The 18,741-nt window shown below is 32.4% G+C and overlaps 1 protein-coding gene across 4 annotated transcripts in view; it reads left to right on the forward strand.

The window, feature by feature from the left end:
* The first annotated feature begins 440 nt into the window (after window positions 1–440).
* Window positions 441–18,741, forward strand: part of LOC124357279 (protein-L-isoaspartate(D-aspartate) O-methyltransferase) — a 28,482-nt gene continuing 10,181 nt past the window's right edge. For 2 of the 4 annotated variants that reach the window (XM_046808921.1, XM_046808920.1), the window contains exons 1-4: window positions 441–563; window positions 6,467–6,612; window positions 15,503–15,639; window positions 16,635–16,860. In XM_046808921.1, coding sequence (XP_046664877.1) covers window positions 6,477–6,612; window positions 15,503–15,639; window positions 16,635–16,860 — 499 coding nt within the window. In that variant the 5' untranslated portion in view covers window positions 441–563; window positions 6,467–6,476. Of the gene's footprint in view, window positions 564–6,466; window positions 6,613–10,649; window positions 10,927–13,686; window positions 13,855–15,502; window positions 15,640–16,634; window positions 16,861–18,741 lie in introns of those variants that run through there. The other 2 variants (XM_046808923.1, XM_046808922.1) reach the window with 2 other exon arrangements.

Consider the following 18,741-nt stretch of genomic DNA (forward strand, 5'->3'; position numbering starts at 1 on the left):
TCTGGAGTGTAAACACTCTAGAGAAAAATGTATTTGTACAACCTCCCTCCCAAGACCACTCCTTATGACAGGTGGGGGTATATCAATCCAAACAAAAATAGTTCCTGATTCTATAATGTTTGTATCAGTCTTGTATCAGATGAATTCTTTAACTCTGTATAACAAAAGCAAATTATAAAAGCTTGTCTTGATTATTTGACGTTGCTAAACATGTATTATATCTTTGCAATACAGTTCTTGATTGATTGATAAGCCCCTTCCATAAAAATTACAAGAGTTTTAATTACAAAACATTACTCGGGTAGTGTTATACACATAATGGTGTACACTAAATTAGTAAAGTGCAAATCAATGTAAAAGTAAAACACAGGTAAGCAACCGTTAGCCTGTGCTAATATTCATAAGGTTTGATTTGTTTTATATAAATAAAAAGTTCGTCTATGAACAAAGAAGAAGAACAATACAATACAATCGGCTGTGTTCCATATTCCATTCCATCTGATTTTAATTCAGTTTCTTATTGTAGTTGAGATAAGGGAATGTCAAACTTTTTTAAGTTTTAGGTAAGTGTTCAATTTGTATGGAATTCAGGTTAAAATAATAAAATATGATGGAATACTTAATAATAGTAGGATTGCTTAATGATTATTTATTAATAAATCATCTAACTCTCAGTAAATTATATCCACACATTTGCAATAATATTTTCTTTGAGTCAATTAAATTTAAAGCTAGAGAGACAGAAAAATGTGTTGAACAAAAATTACAGGCCTAATGTAAATGTAAATACTATGTTTCAATTGTAAATTATAGGTATAGTGTTGATAAAATTCAATTTGTTTTTATTTGAGAATTTAAGTACACAGCGAGCTAGGCATATCTTTCTGGTTTTGTTAGCTGGGTAATTTTACAGTATTTCATGCAAATTATCCCAATATATATATATATATATAGGCTAATTTGGCAGATAAAATTTCATAAATTTCAAATGTGATTGGTTTTGCTGCCAGGTTGCTCACAGCCTTTTCTCTTGTGTACAGTACTTCTAAGTCTTTGACAAGAAAGTCTTCATATTGACAACTGTTTTAGACATTGTGCAATAGGCCCTATTGAGCATACAAATTTGGGTATTAGTGAAGTTAATGGCAGGAGTTGCCATTCAGAATTTGAATATATTAACATATTCTGCTCTTCCTCCTGAACAAAACTATATATATATATATATATATATATATATATATATATATATATATATATATATATATATATATATAGTTTTAGAGGGTAGAAATCACAAATAACTTATATTTTGCAATAATTGAAATGGAAATGTCGGGTAGGGTACGATAAGCGGACCCGGTTTTTTTATATAAAAATTGGCAGACGATATTACTTTTAAGTTAAGCAAGTTGGAATTAAATAATTATTAAGTTAATTTTATTTTTTACTCTTTATTCACTTTAAAAAAAGAATGGCTGTTAATCATAACCATCGATATAATCAATCGATACTGATTAATTATTTTGAACAATTAACTTAAATAATCTATATCAATAGCTGTAAACACTTTAAAATAATACTCGTAATGTAATATTTAAATTTTATATAAATAGCCTTAAAACATTTGATTATTAAATGGCATTACATTTTAGAAAACTACATGACAATGCTTTGAAAGATGATAAGACATGTTCTTCTACATGTTGGACTTGGTACTGAAAAACGTATGTGAAATTTGTGGGAAAGAAACAACTGTAACTGTGAGAGGACTGAGCAAATATGATTGTCTTCAGTTTTCCTAATTTTGGTTATAATAATTTGTTTGATCACTGTAAATATTAAATTCATATTTTAATTTAAAACAATATGATTGTTATTGAGGACTATAGATACTTTTATATCGATTGATAGTCTAGGATTTAAGATGCTAATATTAGGTATCGATGACTGCATTCTTCGATATAAAAAACCGGGTCCGCTTATCATACCCTACCCGGAAATGTCATTTTGTGTAACTATTATATTTCTTGTTATCTAAGATTGTGAATCATATCTCCACCTGATAGTTTATTCAAGTGTTCTATGGTTAGAACAGCTCAGTACAGCACCAAACATCTTCCTGTGCAGTGGCCTTCCTTGTGCCATTACTCTACTGCAGTGCATTAACTTAATACCATCAATTAGTTTTCAAAGTTATCTGTGTTTGATTGTGAATTATGTAAGCAGTTAAAATATTAGGAATTTAATCTTTTTCTTTATAATTGATCATTGTATTTTTCAGAGTGAGTTTTCATGTAATCATATGTTATTTTTAATGGAAAAAAGATATTTTTGTACAATCAAGTTACCAGGTTATTTGTAAGTAGATTGCATGAACATAGGAAATTAGGAAGTTATTTAGGAAGTTATGGTTATATTAGTTTTGTTTATTTACTAAAATTATGTTTTTTTTACACCATTTACTCATTTGTAGAATTTAAAAAATGTATTTTGCATTATGTTAACATTTATTTTTCAAAATGGGGCTGCAGTATAGTAAGTGGCCACCAACACAATCAAATGATGACTATTGAATGATTCGAATCATCGATATTCATGACCATCCTAAGGACAAAGCAAAATGTCTGACCAAATGATGTAATAGATGTTTCCAAAAACAATATGGGTTTTCTAGTTTTCAATCTCACAAATTAATGTATAGGCTAAATATTAATATAATCTGCAATTTAAAATATATATAATTTCAAATTAAAGTACAGTATACAATTGATATAATTACAAGTAAACAATAACATTTACTTACGTTATATATTTTCAAGGAATTTCTCTCCTAAACTGTACCTACAAAGTGCTATCAAAGATTTTACAAAAAAGATTAGAGGAGTATACATCCAATATAATAGGTGACCACCAAGCAGGCTTTACTAGAGGTAGATCAACTACCGATCAAATATTCATACTGAAGGAGGCAATTGCCAAATACCATGAATTCAATAAATCCTTTCTATGCCTTTTTATTGATTTCTCCAAAGCATATGACTCGATTAGTAGAAGAAGACTCTGGAAGATTATGGAAAAGTATGGAATACCCAACAAATTAATAAACTTGTCAAAATAATGCATATCAGGATCTAGATGCAAGGTTAAGATAAATGGGGAAATCTCGGAAAAGTTTGATGTAAGCACAGGCGTAAGACAGGGGGATGGATTGTCCCCATTGCTATTTAATTTAGCTTTAGAGGAAGCATTACAAGAAGTAAGACAAACAGAAGCTGGAATTACAATAGGGACCAAAATAAATGTTCTTGCATTTGCGGATGATGTTGCAATTATAGCGAAGAGTAAAGAAGAGCTGAAAGTGTTGGTCGCAAAACTCCTAAACCATACACAAAAAGTTGGTTTAAGCATAAATGAAGAGAAAACCAAAATAATGGAGTGTGGGAGAACAACCCAAATAAACAATGAAAATAATATAGAAATAGAAGGGCACAAATTTGAAAAAGTAAACAACTTCACTTATTTGGGAGTAATGCTGACGAATAATAATTGAAGAAGACATGGAAATACAACAAAGGATAAATGCAGCACACAGAAGTTTATCAGCATGCCACAAGCTATTAAGCTCTCGACTACTATCACACAAAACCAAACTCCGTATATATAAAACCATTATAAGACCAGTTCTGTTATATGGCTCAGAAAACTGGGTGTTAAGTAAAAAAACAGAAAAACGTTTGATAGTATTTGAGAACAAATTATTGAGAAAAATCTATGGGCCAACCCTTGAAGATGTAGAGTGGAGGATAAAACATAATGTAGAGTTGAGGCAACTATATATGGACCCAGACATAGTGGCCGAGGTGAGAAGTAGGAGAATGAGATGGGCTGGCCATTTACTAAGGAAGGAGGACAACTCCTTAGTCAAGAACGTCCTTGTAAACAATCCGGAGGGCAGAAGACCACCAGGAAGGCCCAAGTTGAGATGGCGAGACCAGATCAGAAGAGACATAAGAAAACTGGGAAGAAGGGAAGAAGAGGCAATGGATAGAGAGATCTGGAGGCAGTGTGTTGGCGAGGCAAAGTACCACCTTGGGTACTAAGAGCCACGGCAGTAAGTAAGTAAGTATATATTTTTAAGGATAAACGTCACTGCTTGACTGCATGTGAAATAAAGAAGACGCATATCTCACTTGCTGCCATTAATCAATTATTAAAAACATGATTTTAATTTTAAAATTATTTTAAACAAGTTTTTACCTTGTATAAAATTTTGAATGATGATGTAAAATTGAATGAAGTTTTTAGGCTTTAAAAATGTTAATAGAAGAAAGAAGCTATATTTTTTATGTAAAAGAAATGAATTTGGTTTTGAAATTGTATGTAATAACTTAAGTGTATTAAAAGTACTCTTGAATCGCATAGTACTAACTATTACTTAATAGGGTACAAGTATTATCAGTACACTAATTATCAATGTTATAATTATCGATGTTTTATGGCATTTAAGAAATGCTCGAATGGATCACCTCCAATGATCATAATTTTCTGTTGATACCTAATTTCTGCAAGATGATTGGCAGTAAACTCACTTCTGAGACCGGTTTTCAAAGATTTCTTAGTGGCCTTTTCTTGCAGCTATTTAAAACACTCCTCAGTGTGTATAAAGACATTTTGAATCAATACTTGCATATTCATAGCCATCTTGTCATTGTCACTAGCCTTCTTCTTTATAAACGAAATAGTAAACTGCTGGTAATAACGTCACTAGCAACAGCTGATAATGACGTCACTAACAACAGTTGGTAATGACGTCACTAGTCTAAATAAAGAAAGCTGGCAATGATTAATTATGAATATCTATAGGGCAAATGTGGTATTTGATAGTATCGATATTTAATCGATAATCATAATATGATTGTGTTGGTGGCTGCTTATTATCCTGTAGCCCATAATGGTAGTGAGATTGGTATTAACCTTTTAATTACAATCATCCCTCTGAACAAAACAATATAAGGTCTTTTAGGGGATAAAAATTACAAATAACAAAATTTAGGTCATTAAAAGTGGCGTACTTTTCTTGCAAGATAGTATTTGAATTTGCAATATTTGTTTGCTTTGTAAAGTTGCGTTTCCTAGCTAGCAGTAAAGGCTGGAGGAATTCATATCAGACGCTCAAGAATTTTATCTTTTAATAATAAGTACTACCTCGAGAGATGTTTTTCATTTGACAGTTGAGTAACAGACCTATTGATATTTATCAACAAACTATAATGTATCTAAAAAATCAAATTAATAAAAATCAAAATATAAAAAGAAGAGTGAACTTAATATGTAAAATATAAGCACATAGAAAATATAACAGAAACGGGTAAATATTTATTCTACATACTTCGCATTATGTTGTTATTCAAAAAAGAAAACGCATACAAATTGAAAAGAGAAAAAATATTCTTCCTTATGATTTTAATACTGTTTATACTTTTTAAATACATTGTGGGAGTGAATAGTAAAATTTAGGTCTAAAGTAAATAAATGGAGTTTTTAAATAAAGTCAGTTTGAATTTTTTCCACAAATTATTTTTGTATCTAATGTGGTAATCATGAACAAGAACAGAAACTTTCATTAAATAAAGTCACTGTATGCTATAACAGGAAGTTAGCCAATGTGAGGATTCCACCCGATCAAACATGCTTCCAACAGTTTTCCTGCTGATCAAAGATTTCAGACAATTCTCAAAGTCCTCTTCTGTTGGTAGAAAATCTTTTTAAATTGTGTGCTATTACACTAGCCCCAGAATCTAATGCCATAACGGAGCCTCAATTCAAATAATCAATGTAACCCGGTTTAAGAATGTATATTTAGTTGGAAGATAAGCAATCAAACCAGTGGTCATTAAAATAGAGGTATACCTTATTTAACCCCTTTAGGTCTCTTTAAAAATGGCTTCAACTGTGCCCAGATGATTTATTTATTACAACACGATTTATAAATACAGCCTTTTCAAAATAAAAATAAAATTGTGAATAATTTTTTCTGTAGTGTTGGATTTTTTAAACAAAGCACAACAAATAATTTCTAAAGACCCTATCTATTCTATTTTAACCATATTTACTATAATGTTTTCAATTTCGTCTTTATTACTATCTAAAGTTTTCAATCCAAACGTTTAATTTTTGTTATTATGGTTTCACTCTGATTCAATTCAACATCACTATCCCAGTCTTTGTCAATGATTTGTTGTTAATTTTGAATAGTAATATCACTGTACTCAGAAACTTTCAATTCATGGGTATTAATAAATAAATAAAATTAATATTTAATTTGCCACAATATTTACCTAATTCTTCTTATTTAGCTGTAAGGAGTACTTCAAACTATTTCATTAACTTAATAATTATAATAAATAATTTTATAGAAAAAAATTAAATTATAAAAATATAACTGTGGAATTGTTAAATGTTACAGTCAGAGCTGTATGGTTAGTTGCATCAAAATTGTGTTTGGATTAGTGCTTGTCATCACTTTAATTACACTTTGCTACTTGAGCTACTCTGCTATGGCGTGGCGTTCCCACGGCCGTTCCAACTTGGATCTCGTTAAAAATCTTAGAGGTAAGTAATTCATTCTTTGTAAAACGTTTTAATAGAATTGTTAACATGAAAAGTAGATTGTGAAGCTTTACTTTATAAAGTTAGAACATAAAACATGGTAAAGTGGAGATTTGGTACAATTCGAGGTGGATAGTACTAATAATAAGTGCATTGATCAAAACACCATTTAAACCAAGTCTGTCTTTAACTCAGACTTAAAGTCCATGCATTCTTATAGATCTCTACAGTTAATTTGTTCATGACATGTCAACCAAAACAAAATCTTCTTTGTAATTAAATTGTACTGTGTGAATACAAATACATTTTTGTAGTGCAATTTGAATCCATATCATACCTCCTATCTTCAAGTAAAATAGTATTGTCAAATTGGTAGTGTTGTTTTACAAGTACTGTAATGAAAATGGTTTGTAGGTATGAGTAGCCTACATAAATGTCTCTGCATTATCATTGCTTACTGAAATCTTAAGATAAGTAACTTCAAACTTTTATTTAAGCTACACAGGAGATCAGTCATTCATACAAACGAGGTGTGCTGAGGGGATTATTTGTTTGTTCTGAGATCTGATGCTAGGTCTGTGCCATATAACTTTGATTGTTGTTCAAATATTTGCTACCCAAGCCTTTGACTACACAGAGGGCAGTCCGAGTCACTTTCTACTTGTCTCAATTTATTGCATTGGATCAGTTAACTCTTGTGTAACTAATATAATCAAATTTAGAGTTAAGCATTTAACTCATTATATACCAGTCTTTTCAATAAACATTGAATCACAAGAAGTACTTACTCCGCTGGGACTCGAACCCGGATCTCTCACTTGCCGGGTGAATGTGCTACCATTACACCACAGAGCCCTCACTTTTTACGATTCAATTATTTTGTATTTGGCCGTTTCTTTCACATATGTGTTTAAATAACCAAACTAAGATATGATCGGAAGACCAAATACCTGTCAAATGACTTCTATATACATTCATTAAATCTTTATAAATGGCAATAGCCGAATTTAATTTATTTCAATAAACATTGAATCGCAAAAAAGATATATATATATATATATATATATTTAGTACAAACAGTACATGTTTGAAAGTGAGTGCTGTATAACTCCCACACAAAACTTTTACTGATAAAGACCACGGTTTACTTGCGGTAGGTATTCATGTAGGTGTTCAAAAAGAGTAAGATAACGTTGATATAATAGTTTTTTCCAACAAAAATGGCAATTTCTTAAAATTTAAGTGGGAGAGTATTTAGATGTTGTAGAAGTAAATTGTTAGAGATACAATGAAGAATTGTAGATGACTTTCTAGAAACAGGAGTACCCTTTTATATCATTGATGGATGAATTCTAAAAACAGATATACTAGATACTTAAGTAAGCAATTATTTTATTTTTTACATAATTCAAGTCTACTATCGTTGCATGTGGATATCCAATTTTGTTCTGATACATTCATTTCTAATAGACCATAATCTTATTCATCATTAATTATTGTCATGATTTTGCTTTAGAAGTGATGTATATGTGAAACAAATAGTTAAATGACCATTCTTCTCTTGCCAATACCATTTCCAATGCCAAACATGAGTGCCAAAAACTGTTTTGAAACCAATGTTGTTGGTGTTTTCATCAAGTATCACTATGATGAAATAGTAAAGTCTTTTATTTAATAATTTATGATTTTTATATTTTACTGCTCATAAACTTGATACAGTCAGACTAGGAAAATAATTGATGAATAACATTACCATCTTCATGTGTCTCTTCACAATAATAAACTTAATGCTACCAAGACTATGTTACGAGAACTTGTCCTACAACAGTCAAGTTTGCTACTAGCACAATGTGTTATTATTTTTATTTATTTATCTTTTTCCAGTATTACAAGGAAGTAGCGTTATTAGTCTGTATAGAGTTTATATAATTACAAACAATACAATATGTCACTGAATATTATTTTTAATACCTTCAACTTGCTACAAGTAAATAGTTTCTATTGATGAGCCTTAATGTATGAACTAGGAATAAATATTTATACTTCAGTCCTTTTGGAGTATTTACTGACAAACTGTTCGATTGAAATGGACTAACAAATTTTATTTTTCGGGATGCTTGTATCACACTGGATCATGAGACTTTTATTTATATGTGAAACAGGTATTGTAACCAATTACTCATTTAGTTCAAGACTCCCAAATTAGTTATCCATTAACCCTTTCTGCTCGGAGCGGTAATGTTAGAATGTCCACAGAGATCGGATGGGCAGCAGTGTTGGCCACCGCCATTTCCTCTAGCGCGTGCATATATTTTTAGAGTTACCGTCCTCAGAGATTGGATGGTCAGCTGTGCTGTCCGTTGAATAATCCTACTAGCGCTCGGATGGACAGCAGCGTTGACCACAAGTTATAAACTTTTTTTTATTCTGACGTATTTTTTTATAACACAACGCATTAAGATCAATCAGCTGTTTCATTACAAAGCTTGGAAATTGATCATCTGGTCAATATTGCATTCTAGGCTTTCGTTTTAGCGCGCTTTTAACCACATTGTCACTAGTGAGTTAACCTACACGCATTATTAGAACGGATTGTTTATTATTCTTAGTATTGTGCAATTTTATTAAATATTAGTGTAAATGAAGTTTTGTAGATATCAGTGTAAATATAACTGTAAATAAAAGTGTAAATATATCAGTATCAATACCTGGTTTTACTGGTATTATTATTAATTACTGGTATTAGAGCTTGTTGGCGATGTAAGGAACACAAATAAAAAAGGAAGACCATCCCAATTGCAAGACATTTCCCGACTAAATGGGAAACTTCATCTACCATATCCTCTTGATGGTAGAAAAGTGAAGAATTGTGTCGTGTGTAGCAGCAGAGCACAAGGCGGCACCAGGAAAAGAGTGAAGTTTTATTGCAAAACTTGTGAAAATGAGCCCGGTCTTCACATCGGTGTTTGTTTTGAAAAGTACCATTCATCTCAGATATTTCAACAACAAGATGAGAACTAGCCTGCAGTTAAATTTGTATTCGGAACAATAATAAGCAGTTAAATTTTATTTTTTATCATGTTATAATTATTTACTGTCACATTATTAATACTCATTGCAACTCATGTTAGTTTATAGAAATATAACATTTCCATTGTAATACTTTTCGACTACATTATTATTTACCTTTGGACCTTTAAATCCATTTAACTTTTTAAAAGGCACAGTATCAATGACGCGGCGAAAATAAATCCGAGCTGGTGGGGATGCAACAATGACATGGCTGCTGTGTGCACGCAGGCGCCTTAATGGACAGCACCGCCGCCCATCCGATCAGAGTGGACAGTACGCGCTAAAATAATACGAGCCCACGAGAAGCCATATTTGGTCAGCACTGCTGCCCATCCGAGCGGAAAGGGTTAAGTTTCTATGGTCACTTGATCTTTCTCTCTGTCAATACGCCAAAGTAAATGAAAATCTTTTTGGTGTGTGATGTTCTGTCCATAACTATGTTCCTAGTTGTATTAGTGGGAATATATATTTGTAGTCATTACAAGTTTTTTTGGTGTTGAAAACTTAGCTAGTGCTAAATCATGTTCTTCAGTGCTTGTATTACTGAAATGCTGCCACAACTATGTAACATAGGGATTAGCCTCTGATGTTCTGAGTATTATTGATTCACCCAATGTGTAAAGTAAATCAAGCTACAATAATGTTGATTTCACTAGTGGAGATCGTTGTCAAGATGTGGAGGTGGTGTTTTGATTACCAGTCATAGAGCAGATAACCAGAAACAAAATTCAGTTCTAGCATAGAACCATATGGATTGTGTAGTAACACTGAAAGTCAAGTCAGTCCTAGTGGAGGCAATATATATCTGTTTTTAGTTCGTCAGAGGCAAAAATCCAAAAGTCACATTTCAAATTTTTTAGAAACATTTTATTTTTTGTGTTACTTTTTTATTTATTTTATTTTTGTTTACTTAGGACATGAAGCTGAGAAACCTCTCATTGCACATAGTTCTAAAAGGATCTTTGTGCTTGCTTCCCAAGTACTAGGATATTCAGGATGGGTAACTTTAGTGGTAGGGACTGCCTCCTGTTGAGATCCTATGAGGAAGGATAGTGGGCACTTTATCTCATTCGTGTCATCTTTGAAGAAGGGGAGACCAGCTCTAGTCAAAGTGGATAGGGGATGACATTCCCTCGTGTTTAGGCTAGCAACAGCCTTTATCACTAAGGGAGCTCCATCCACTCCATCAGTCATCCTCTGCAGTAGACTAGAGCACCCTTCCACCATAATATCTCGACATTTGCGGTTAGTATTGTGCCAATTCATAGGGTTGCCCAAATATAAGTTATAATGATTTTAGTATAGGATAATACGATAAAACAATCATTACACTAAGCAATTTAAGTTTTTATTTGTTTTAACAGGCATATAACTTCTTAAATTCACCACTGATGTTACAAATGTAAGCTTCTATTTCAACAGTATATTTGTATGCTTATTATTTCATGAGCCAAATTCTCTTACTGTGGGTTTTTACAGCAGCAGAACAACACAAGATTGTTCACTGTTTGTATTTTAAAACTCTACACAATTAATAAAGTAGGTTTTAAAAATATTCTTTGAAAATAAAAGTTCCCCAACAATTGTGAAACAAAATGGTGACATATTGAAAATTTTACGATTTTTGCTTCCCATTTCTTAAATTACCTGATTCAATAACGCAGTAATCAACTGCGTTGCAGTTTTAAAGAACAGCTGTTTAATAACGCTCATTGTTGAAAACAACTGTTTGATTGAAGAATATTGCTTGTGCTATAAAAACATAATCTAACCTCCTCCATTATAGTTTTACTGATAGTGAAGTTCGAGAAATGGCTTAATGTTGAACAAAAAGTGAAGTTTTGTGCTTGGGCTTTGGCTTTTGGCAACATTACAGAAGCAATTAGATAATTTCAGGTTGCTTACCCCAGGAGTTGAACTACCTAGCAATCCAACAATAACTAAGTGGAAAAATCTTTAGTTAGAAACTTGAATTTTCGTAAAAAAGTACTCTAGAAAATCAAATGAGGAAAGAGAAGTACTAGTATGCACATCAATGCTCCGCTCTCCAGGTAAACCCCCAGATTTAACTGTGTGTGATTTCTTTCTATGGGGTTACTTAAAGGAACAAGTTTATACTCGTAGATTCAATAATGATGAGGAATTAAAACAATAAATTGAAGAGGAACTTCTCCAGATACCGCAGAATTTCTTTGCAAGAACTTACGATTCATTTGTTAAGCGCTGTTATCAGTGTGTCGCTGTGGATGGGTTACAGTTTGAATAATTTTGGACTGTAATTGTAGGTTTTTTAATAGGCTATGTTCTAATTTTCATATTGAAATTCTTTATTTCTCTAGAATATAACAATAAATAATTTTACAAAACCAAAAATACTGTTTTTTACTGTTTTTTAAGTACAGTTTTTGAAAATGCCATTATTTTGTTTCAACAATTGCTAGAGAGCTGAAATTTTTACAGAATATTTTTAAAACCTATTTAATAAATTGTGTAGAGTTTGAAAATGTTCGGTGCATAAATGGGCAAGTAATATAAAATCAAACGTTGAAACCTCTTCGTGGGACACCCGGTATATCTAAGTGTATATTAGTACCAAGTAGTATTAGAATATACTAAGGAGTCCCACAGAGATCTGTCTTGGGTTCCGTCCTTTTCTTGATTTATGTGAATCACATCCATGTGTCAGCCTCATATGGGAAAAATCATTCAATACGCAGGTGACATGACTCTCTGTTTTCAGGCTGAATCTCTGACTTCTTTGGAGATTCAAACCCTCATTGATCTCAATTCCTGCTTTCAAAAGTTCCACGTAAATAATCATAGAAAGACATCAACGTTTGTATACGTGGATTGAATACTTATGAAGCTCCAACATTAATGATGAATAACATTGTTCTAGAGGAAACTGATTCTGCTAAATTTCTAGGAATACACCTAGTTAAAGGGTTAACCTGGAAAGTTCACATTAAAAGTGTATGTGCTATATTGGCATCTGGAATTTTTGTCCTTCGAAATTTATCAAAGTTTTGTACGTCTGGTCTTTTAATGATGGCTTACTACAGATTAATATTTCCATATCTGTGCTAAAGAATTTCTCTGTGGGGCAGATGTGCCGTATGTAAGTTGGAAAGAGTATTCAGAAGAAATTATTCTGCAAAAAGAAGCTGTTCAAATCATAGCAAAATTGAGCAACAGTGAGTCGTATTTGAAGTACCTTCAGAGAGCTCAACTTGCTAAATCTATCCAGCTTTTATATTTTAGAGACTTCATATTACTGTTGATTTAAGTATGTGTTGACACAGGGCAGTGATATACACAGATATGAGACAAGAGCTTGAGAGTGCTTTCAAACCCAACTGCATAGAACATCAGCATTTGAACACCTCCCTTCTCAAGCTGGAATCAAACTCAATATCAGTCTCCTTAAAACACTAAATTTAGAAAACATTCTAAACAAATTTAAATCAATTAAAACATTACCTATAGTGTCTTGTGCTTTTTACTCAGTTGGCGAGTTCATAAAGCACACTCAGGATTGATTTTCACGGCAGTGTCAACCAAGGGGTTGAGCACACAAATTGTGATTATTTGTATGTGTGTGAATGTGTGCCTGCATACCACTGAATGGAAAGTCAAAAGAATTGATTTAGTTTTATGACATACACCGTGAAAAATTTGTATTATTATTGAATATTGCAGTACAATGTAATATATATTGCCAACACAATAAATATATTCCATTATATTATTACTTCTCCACAATTATATTTTATTTGCAGTTTCTTAATTTTGCATAGAACATTTTGTTGTATATATCTCCTTTTTAACAAGATTTTACATTGAAAATGTTATGTGTTTTGTTTTACATGCTATGTCTTAGGTATACAAGGTGCGACAATAAAGTGATGAGACTGATGTGAAAAAGAATTGTGCTTATCGTTATAGTCAAGTTTAGTGTTGTCTCCTTCAAAGTAGTTCCCTTCTGATTGCACACACTTTTTCCAGTGCTTCTGCCATTGATGGTAACATTTCTGGAACTCATCTTCTGTAATATCCTCCAAGACCCTCGTCACAGCTTTTTGGACATCTTGTGTTTGAAAATGGTGTCCCTTCACCGCCATAATGACTCTTGAAATAGAACAAAGTCGCACGGAGCGATATCTGGTGAATAAGGTGGGTGTGGTAGTATCGAAATTTGTTTTGAGGATAAAAATTGCACAGTATGGGATGGGGCATTATCGTGGTGCAGAGTCCAATTATCAGCAATGTTGGCACGGACACGGAAGAACTCTTTTACAAAGTTATTACTAGGCGAACCGTTTATTGATTGATGTTCAGTTCTTCTTCATTCATTTTCATGGACACTCTTCGATTAGATCGTACGAGTTCACGCACTCTAGTCAAGTTGACATCTCTCCGTGAGGTTGATGGTCAACTGCGGTCTTCATCTTCATAATTCTGCCTTACTAAACATTTTATGCCAACGAAAAACTTGACATAAATTCGTCTCCAAAAGCCTTTCTGAAGCTTACTATAAGTTTTAGTTGCGTTTTCACCCAATGTAACGCAAACAGAAATGACATTCCATTGCGGAATATTATGCGGTTCCATTTCCGTGACGAGAGACACAAACATGTGTTAATTTATTACAGCACAACTCAAACTGAGCAGTTACATCGATGTTCCGATTGGACTAGAAGCAGCTTATAGATCAAGGTTAAAGATATTGTACCTATGCAAGCCTGCAGGGTTTCCGCATCTTGCGAAGAAAATCATTCTCATTACTTTATTGTTGGATCTCGTTAGTTAGTTTAATTACCTTTGTGTAAAATATCAATTAATTAATAAAAAAGAAACTAATGATTCTGTGTTATTACTTTTAACACAGTAAGTGTGAACCATTGTTTACTATTCATGTCAGGTCTCCTTGTTGACTAGTCTAAGTCAGTCTCTATTTTAAGCAATAGTGTATGATTTAAATGGGTCACTTATTGGCCCTAAAAATGTCCTTCGGAAATTCACTTATCAAAACTTATTATTTTTCTGGTGTGATTAGCAGGATTCATGCAAAATACAAGAGCTATCCAGAAATTAATAGACTTTTTTCGAATGGTACGGCAGTGGATGGGGCTACAGCCGCCATATTGGTGTCAAAATACTGTGGCGTTCAGTATGCATCGAGCTGTAGTCGCATACTGTCTGTATCCTTTTAATTTTCTCACTGTGATTAATTAAAATGTGCGTTGTAATCGAAAATCCTACCACTTGTGAAGTGCGTTCAGTGATAAAAGTTTTTGTTGGCAAAAAACCATATACCAATTGAAATCTATCGCCAACTGTGTGAAGTTCATGGAAATGTAATAATGAGTGAAAGCAGAGTAGGGCAGTGGTGAATTCACTTTAAATATGGCCACACCAGTTTTCATAATGATAGTCGTAGCAGTCGACCTAACCTAGTAACTGAAGATTTGATGTTGAATATCTGTATGGAAGTAATTTTGTATATGTTAAAAATGTAAAATTTTTGTTGTTAAAGAATATGCCAATTTCTTTTTTTAGCTTTATTCTCTCCACCCTCATTGACTACATACCTGTGGATGGAAAATATCAAAGGGAATAAAGAGATGTCATATAGTACAAGGCCGATAGTACTAATAGAAAGTGCTATAATCACACCAAAGAGGTTTACTGTTATCTCAAATTCAGATCCATAGTCTGATGTCTTCGACTGTGCGGTCACTGGTTCTTCTAATATATATTTGTTACTGATATGCAGTATCTATTTTGTGTTGTTATACATTGGTTATTGTATTTGTTACAGCAAACAAAGTGATACGAAGTGATGAAGTTGAGAGTGTCATGTCCAGAGTGGACAGAGGTAGATATGTCACACACAACCCTTACATGGATGCTCCCCAGGGCATTGGCTATGGTGTTACTATCAGTGCTCCTCATATGGTGAGTGAATTAGTATAAGCTGTTACTCACTTGGAACAGACATTCTTTATCCATATTCTATTAATTGTATTTAAAAAAAAATGCAAGAATAAATTTAGTTTCACATCTTTACTTGAATACTTTTGTATATAATACAACAAATGGAGGTTATCACACTGTACTTCAGTCTATGTACTGGCTTTTTTAATTAAAATAATTTATAAGTGCTAGTTTTATATAGATTATTTTCTACGATTTAATAAAATTTGAAATTTACTCTTGTAACCTAGCCTTGTTTTTCCTTGGACTTGTCAAAAAGCCTAGAGAGAAAAATGGTTCATAGTCTGTAGTTGAGAAAGAATACATGTAATTTCTTAACTTTCTTGCATTTTTATTTTTACTTATTGGAGATTTTTCTGCAAAACGTTTTGTCATATTTAGTGAATAAAAAGCAAACAATTAGCAACAGTCAAAAATGAGACAAGCTGACGTCTCACAGCTGAGGTGTCCTACTTAACTGAGATGAAATACAATGAATTTGATGTAATGTTACAAGAACGTAACTTCAATTTTTATTTCACCGATCTCACAAACGATGAAGTACAATGATAATAGTAAGGTTTGTGGTTTTTGCGTGTAACTGGTTTGTTCATCCATTGCTATACTGGTGTCATTTGGAAATCTCATTTAAATGTGGAGATATCCAATATAAATGGGCATCAAGCTTTTTAACCAGACGTTCACTGTCCAGTAAACTGGATTTAAATGTCGAAAGGGTTAAAACTTCTTGTTTGTTTATATACAGAAGTTAGAACAATGAGTAAACACATTATACACTCTTGGTGGTCTTAGATTGCTTATTGGCTGCTACTGTAACATCATAATGTACTTGTCTTGTTTCAGAGATTGTTTCTATTTACTTTGATTTGTCAAGCTTGTACCCAACTAAAATTCTTGCAGCTATCATGTTTATAACTTGATGTTAATGATACCAAATGAAAAACTCATTGTTGCAGCATGCTTATGCACTGGAGCTGCTGAGGGACCGTCTAACAGAGGGAGAGCGTGCCCTGGATGTGGGTTCAGGTTCCGGCTACCTGACAGTCTGCATGGCGCTGATGGTGGGAGAAACGGGACGGGCTGTCGGGATCGACCACATCCCAGAGTTGGTTAACTATTCATACGACAATGTCATGAAGGACAAACCCGAGTTGCTGGCATCTGGGCGTGTCAAACTTGTAGGTTAGCGTGGTCATATTACAAGCCAACAAACTTTACACCAAGTTCTTGTTTACTGTCTGATATTACATGTTCTACAAACATCAATGTTGTCAGCAAAACATGCTGGCCTTACAGCTCATATGTCAAAGACTTTAAGACTTGTTTTTTGGGGACTTTTAATTTTCAATCACTGACATATGGACGAGAGACCTCATAGATCCCTTCGAATCCTAGGTTTTTCAGTGCTAGCTAACCTTGACTCAGGTTTCTTTTACGTGAATGTTACATTATTTTGTACATAAAGTTTTACATAAATATTTATTGTGTTAAGTGTACATATTCTGGTTCTTTTTGACTTTCTGAACAAAGTTCAGATATAAAATAATATAATAAATATATTGTTATGAGTTAACGATTTTAAGAAATGTAAAATATAAACATTTATATTAAGGTATGTATTTTATAAATAAAAATGAATCACTAAAGTTGCTAAGTGCTAATCTTGAGAATGGCTGGACTAATTTGGCTAATTCTTTTATTACTACATCTTTTGAAGTCAGAGGAAGATTTTCATGAAGAGAAAAATAGGAAAAGTTTTTTGCACTATTTAAGAAAACAGTTAACTGACACTAAACAGCTGTTGACACTTTCAGTTGAAGGTCACCAAAGAAGTAGAAACATTTGTTAACATTTATGTTTGAGAAAATAATAGACAGTGCTTGATAAGTAATGTAACGCAGATTGCAAAGATGAAGTTATTGTCTAATTTTCACTTCCTATTGCACCAGTGATCAATATACACCTCATGGATTGGAAATACTATTTAAAACGCTGTTATAAAACCCACCTCAATAAACAAAGCTGTAAATTTTTGCACATAAGGTAATCGTGACTGGTTGGCCCCCTTGATTTTGTATATGATATTTTTACTGTAGATTAAGTAAAAACAAAGGGATGGCACATCCTCCCCTTACATTGGAAGCAGAACACAAGTGACGGAAGTAGATGCTTTTAAGCTTACATATGTTTAAGTTTTATTTTTATGTTATTTTTCTTTGGTTGGGTAAAATATAGCACTAGAAATGTTGTAGACCAGAAATATATTCTTTTGAATCAAGTTGGACTCCATAACCCACATATGTATTTATTTTCTTGGCAAATCCAACAAAATAAACTCAACTATGGTACCATAAATAAATTAGACCAGGAGTAAATAGACTGAATTGATACTTTTTGACTGCAGTAACTTTTCAGACATATGCAAGTATATTATATATATATATATATATATATATATATATATATATATATATATATATATATTTTTTATCAAGACATAAAAGCAAACTCTAACTATGGAACTTTAAATTATCTTAGACCGGAAGTAGATTACAGAGGCTAGTAATAGACGCTTTTTGACCCAAGTAGGTCTTGATAATCAACATGTGTATATATTTTCTTGATCTTGGCAGTATCAACTGGTCCATAATTAAATTAGAGCGGAAGTGCTGTTACTGACTTTTTAACCACAGTAACTTTTCTATTGCACGTAATTTATATATTTTCTTCATCGGAACATAAAGACATACTACAGCTATTGCACTTAAAATATCATAGATAGAAAATAAATTGAAAGAACTGAAAGGAGATGTTTTTTTTTTTACTGGAGTTGGTTTTCGTTGTTATATATTTTCTTGATCTGAAAGGCAACTGAACTATGGCACTGGAAATACCTTTAATAAAAAGTTGAATTTAAACAGATGGAAAATGACATTCTTTGACTAAATTAGATTTTTGAGGCTTACATGTATATATTTTTTCATACAACAAAACCCAAAATAGTACTAGTCCAAATTTTATTTAACTTTTGAATCTCTCAACCATGAATACTGAAATAATTTG

This window comes from Homalodisca vitripennis, chromosome 3, assembly GCF_021130785.1.
Source record: "Homalodisca vitripennis isolate AUS2020 chromosome 3, UT_GWSS_2.1, whole genome shotgun sequence".
Taxonomy (NCBI): Eukaryota; Metazoa; Arthropoda; class Insecta; order Hemiptera; family Cicadellidae; genus Homalodisca; species Homalodisca vitripennis.